The following is a 5,655-nucleotide window of genomic DNA, read 5'->3' on the forward strand; positions in this document are numbered from 1 at the left end:
GATTGGACCTTTTGGCGGGCCAGTTTTGGCCCCTGGGCCGTATGTTTGGAACCCCTGCTCTAAATGTTCCAGGCTGGAGCTTTCAAAGTGTTCAAACCTGTTATCATGTGTAAATGTTTGCTCCTTCTGTCATTATCGTGTTCTGTTTTTCATAAGGAGGAAGTTGCTGCTGACTACAGTGACATTTTAAAGGGAAGCTGAAGAGAAATGACAAATTGTTGCTGCAATGTTTTGATGGATCCTCACGCAACGACTCTGACCTCTGACCTTTTTCCACCCGCAGCCCCCCATGGGAGAGGAGGGAGGGAGGAGGAGACGTCACTCGTCCTCGGCCGGGGATGAAGGGAGGCGTCGGCGACATCCTTCCAACTCTACCTCAAAGCCTGCGCAGGCATCCAAGGCCTCCGGCAGCACCGCCCCGCCCGCCGCCGCCGCTCAGAGCGCCCCACCCAAAGACAACGCCCCAAAACCAGCCCAGGCAGCACCACCTGCCCAGGGGAAGAAACCAGAACCAGGAGGGGGGAAGAAGGAAAGCGCTGCACCAAATAAATGAAGCCCCCTCCCTCCCCACGTGTCGGAGGGGGTTTGGAAATGAGATCCAGAGCGACGCAGCGGCTCTGAGCTGCTCATTTCAGCAGCAAAACATATGAAGAGAGACCGTTTGAGAGCGTGGTTGACTTAATTTGGCTGTTTTTATCAGTGCATTTCATTTTAAAGCGAGCATAGGCAGTGAGCTTGAATCTGTGCGCCTCATAACGTTTACAAAAAAATGCATTCCCTGCATTTTGTCTTTACTCTCTCAGATGCCAAAACTCTAAACAGCACAGCCTGTTGACGTGTGATTCTATTTGCCAAGATCAGAGATGCTGCAACAGTTCAGTCCTGTGTGCCTTAATCTGACTCACCAGAAACAGCCAGAGTGCGATTAGACACAAAATTATTCAAATTCTGCTTCTTTTTTTTTTTTTTTTTAAGTCTTCCTGATTAATTCTGACCTGAATCCTGTGTTTAAAACTGACACAACTCCGTTTCTTTTTTTTTTTTTTTTTTTTCCTCATGACAATCAAGTTGAGATCTGTATTAATTTGTGAAGGACTGACGCCGAGGCTGCTGCTCCGTTAACCGACGTGCCCTGACGCATCACAGCTGAACTGGTTTTTAATTCAAACCTGCAAGGAAAAAAAAAACATCATTAGAAAATGATATTTTTTCTGGGAAGCTTTACTTAAGTCCCGTTTTTACACCCAGAGATAGTATAATTTATTGTTTTATTTTTGTGTTATTTTTTCCATTTACTTGATTGATGGAATAGTCTTAGGTAATCATTGCAGTTTTTAATGGCTTTTGCTATTGAATATGATAAAATTGAGATGTTTCTGCTGAAATAATGGGTGTGAGCTAGCAACATAAAACTATATTTTAGCTTGAAGTTGACTTCGTATTATGTTTGAGGTTTGGTGCTTTAGAGCACTTAAATCCTTCACTTTCCTTTCTTTCATCGAACGACTTTAAAGAGGTTTTAGAATTGAATTTAAAGAAAAAATGTAAATACTATAAAAATCATTTGCTATTCAATTATTCTTTTGATTTTAAGAAGTGATTTGTTTTATCGGTAGTGTGGTTTTGAGTGAGTTTTAGGATAAAGCAATGCATGTTAATGCCTTGAATTGTAAAATGCAAAAAAATATAAAATAACAGTTGATTGTAAGAGACGTGTGTTTGTGTGATCTGTCCTCATCTGCTCACTCTGCGCTTTTCTCTCTCCTGCCTCTGAATGTCTTCTGGCGTTGCTGAGGGCGAATCGTCGAGCCTGATCAGCAGGTTTTTGTTCCCAAGTGAAAGTCAGCAGCTGTCATCACACACTTATGAATCTGTCAGATCATCTCAGATTATTACTGTAAATCTAAAGTGGTTTTGCTTCACTATTTTTGCCAATTTCTCATAGGGTAAATATGGTAAAAAAAAAGAAAAAAGTGTTTATAAGATGAGTGCATAGCAACGAGATAACAGAAGAATGAAATTGTAACCAGATGAAGTTCAGACAGCAGTCATCACATAAGAAGGTTGGAGTCAAACTGAGTGTATGATAAAAAAGAAAAGGCTTTTATTTAATGTTTAAGCTTTGTATTTAGCTAAAAATGTGAAATTAGGGAAACTTGTGGACATGTACAGACTATAAACATATAAATCTAATATGTTATGGAAGGAATTACACACAAAATATTCACTTCCATAGTAGATACATACCTGTAGATACACTACGGGTCCCTGCACACGGACAAAAAGGATTAAAACTCTGGCTTCGGCTCAAAACTCAGGTAGGCGGGTGTTCTGATGGATTTAAATGTCCCTCGTAAACCGCAGTTTCAAAGCAGAAGTGGATTCATTTCTGTTCTACATAGCGACGGGTAAGACTTTTTTTTACACTTAGGTGAAATTTTAACACATTTATCCATTTTAAAACAATTTACATGTAAAAAACAAAAAGAGTGGTGATGGAAATTTTAATAAAATACACTCAAAAATGGTACTTGTCAATTCTTCACATTTGTTTTGTGAAATGAAACTAAATGAAAGAACTGAAAAGTGCCAATTCTCATTGTTACGACTTTGGTAAATGTCAGACACTTGAGCTGTTTTAGTCACATTTCCTGCACATTTTTTTGCAGAATATGAATGAAGGATATTTACATTACACATAAATTAAAAGCTCTGTTTTGGCAAAAATAAATAAATAAATCACCATTTGAACTGAATTGAATGAATGTACTACACTCTTATCTGTGAAGTTGGAATAAGTTTGTTTCAGACATATTCCTCTATTTATTCTACTTTACACACATCAATAATCACCTTTGTCCAAGTGCTATGGTTACAGTTACACTTTATCAAGAATTAATCACATTTTCAAAGTCTTTTAATGAGAAGAGATAAAAATATAACTTTATTGGCAGTAGTTTACATATGTAAATAAATTTTGCAAATGTATTTTAATATGCATTTGGAAGTATTGCAAGTATATACGTGGTTAGTGGTGAAATACTCTGTTATTCTAAAAATACCATAAGTCTAGTGTTTAAACATATTAAATTACTACAGGACTGCCATTGTTTGCACTACCTCATGTACCTGTACTTCCTGTTTATTTTTGACTTGCACAATCTTTTTTATATTTTATCTATTCATACTTGTTTTAATATAGTTGTCATTCTGTGGACAGCAAAGAAACAGTTTTATTCTATAGGAAAGTTGTTTCCTCACAGCATATGATAATAAATGCTTTGAATCTTGAATGTTGAAGATGCTATGGAATAAATACCAAATTAAAAGTGAAGAATGGTACATTTTAGAGTAACTTTACTGGATTATAGTGATAGATGTTGAATCTGATAAAAGAGATCTTTAATAGTTTTTCTATTAAGGATCAGCTGGAGTGGTTTTGTTCTTGAAAACATATGTCTCTCATCCAAGAAACTTAAGCAAACAGAAGTGATGAAGTGTGTTGGGTTTGTGACGAAACATGACCGACAACCTGTGCAAATGTGAACTTACACAGATATCTGATAAGAGATGGTTCATTTGAATAACTGCATATGTCATAATTAGGGGTGTTAAGAGATATCGGTTCTGCAATATATCACGATATTTCATTTCACAATACTGTATCGATATTAAAATCTAATGTATCAATATTTTTAGGTATTTATTCAAATCCATTTTTGTTATTTTTCTTTTTTGTTTATATTTTATTTATTATTATTTAACATTCTTTTATTAAATAATGTTAGCTCCTTTGTTGGGATTGAACAAAAATAATGTTCTGATGTTAGTTCTGAACTAATGGAATATGAACATTTGAACAGGATCTGAAACTGTAATGTCTGTAAAACATAATTTAAGTTTAAACACAGGAACATTTTGTGATATAGCATTAGATCCTGTTGTGATCAAATAAAAATGTGTTTAGTATTTGTGCATATTTCTGGTTTGATTAAAAATTCTTCAAGGAAATAATCTTTTTTTTTTTTTTTTAAAAAGAAACAAACAAAAAATTGCCTTTTTAACAGTATCATGACATATCGTGATATATCGTATCGTGATCCTAGTATTGTAATTTGTATTGTATCACCAGATTCTTGCCGATACACACCCCTAGTCATAATTAATCGGATCATTTGTTTTTATGTTATGCTAATGATATCCAAGTGTGAAAATACTCAAGCTACTGGTAGTAAATGCATTGGGGGTAAAAAGTAATATTTGCCCCAGAGATGTAGAGGAGTAGACACACATGAAGAGTAAACCAATCTGAGCAGATATATGTGGATAAATACTAAGGATGTAATGATAAACCACGGTAAAATTGCAGACGGTTAGTATTACTGTTTAAATTCTAATTATCATGATAAACGTGTTTGATTACCACACTTTTCGGGGAAAAAACCCAATGTAAAGCTATGCTTTTATGTCAAATATTTGAGTATAGTTTTAATTTATTACAATTTTGATTTTATTTACCCTAATATTTGGAAACAATATTCACTTTTAAAGTCTTTGAAAAGGTTTGTTAAAAATCTTTGTGTTATTTATGCAATAAAGTATGTAAGTTTTTCAAATTGGATTTTTTTTTTTTTTTGTCCTTTTGTGTTGATATAGTAGGTTAAAGTGAAAAAATAATAGGCAGATGATATAAATGAAGTTGTGCTGAAAAAAAAAGACACCAAACATGGGTATAGTAAATATTTATTTATATAGTATATAAAGGCAAAATACAACACATATATGAGTAACACAAAGCCATTGTTTTTATGACAGAAAAGAGCAATAAGAATCATGGATAATGTTAATTTCAGGGAACAAACAAATGAGTTGTTTATTAAATCAGGATTGTTTAAGTTTAAAGAATTGGCTGAATTAAGGACATTGCTGATTGTGTTTAGAGCGAGAAACGGACTTTTGCTGCAAATTTGCAGAGACTATTTGTTTTAGTGTCACAGGATGAAAAACATAGAAGGAGGTTTAATTTTAAACAGCAAAGGGTTCGGACTAACGGAAAGAAAATGTGTATTTGTGTTGTGGGTGTCAGAATGTGGAATTCTTTGACAATGGAAGAGAGGAGCTGTACAAATATTTCTCATTTTAAAAGGTTGTATAAGGAGAGAATAGAGAAGCTTTATAAAAGCATGTAATGAAATAATTCAACTTATTGACGTTGGATTTGTTTTATTTGCATTAGCTATCATGTAAACTGTTTAATGTAATAACTGTAATGGCAGTGTATCTGATGTACGCAGATGTCTGAAGAAAGGGGCAGATATTAGAAGTTTTCTTCATCCTGCTCCTTTTCAATCATTTAGATTGGAATGAATAAATAAAATGAAATGAAATGAAAATCAAAAGTACTGAAAAATGGCCAAAATAGGCTCAGACCACTAAGGGTTAATATTTGCATGTTTCTGCCAACAGAAGGTACATTGTGCCTATTGTTTTATTTGTTTGTTTGTTTGTTTGTTTTTGTTTGATCATTTTGCTCACAATAACCGTGATGTGAAATGTTCATCTCTAATAAACACCAACTGTGCACTTCACGCGCACGTACCTGGCACAGAACACACGCTCAACTAGTGGTTCCGTGTTTCCCGACAGGCCGTGAAC

At 34.6% G+C, this 5,655-nt stretch overlaps 1 protein-coding gene across 1 annotated transcript in view; it reads left to right on the forward strand.

The window, feature by feature from the left end:
* Positions 1 to 1,708, forward strand: part of larp1b (La ribonucleoprotein 1B) — a 63,333-nt gene extending 61,625 nt beyond the window's left edge. Inside the window, 1 exon segment of the mRNA XM_030127260.1 lies at positions 284 to 1,708. Coding sequence (XP_029983120.1) covers positions 284 to 553 — 270 coding nt within the window. The 3' untranslated portion in view covers positions 554 to 1,708.
* Positions 1,709 to 5,655: the final 3,947 nt, after the last annotated feature.

Source organism: Sphaeramia orbicularis, chromosome 22 (genome assembly GCF_902148855.1).
Source record: "Sphaeramia orbicularis chromosome 22, fSphaOr1.1, whole genome shotgun sequence".
Taxonomy (NCBI): Eukaryota; Metazoa; Chordata; class Actinopteri; order Kurtiformes; family Apogonidae; genus Sphaeramia; species Sphaeramia orbicularis.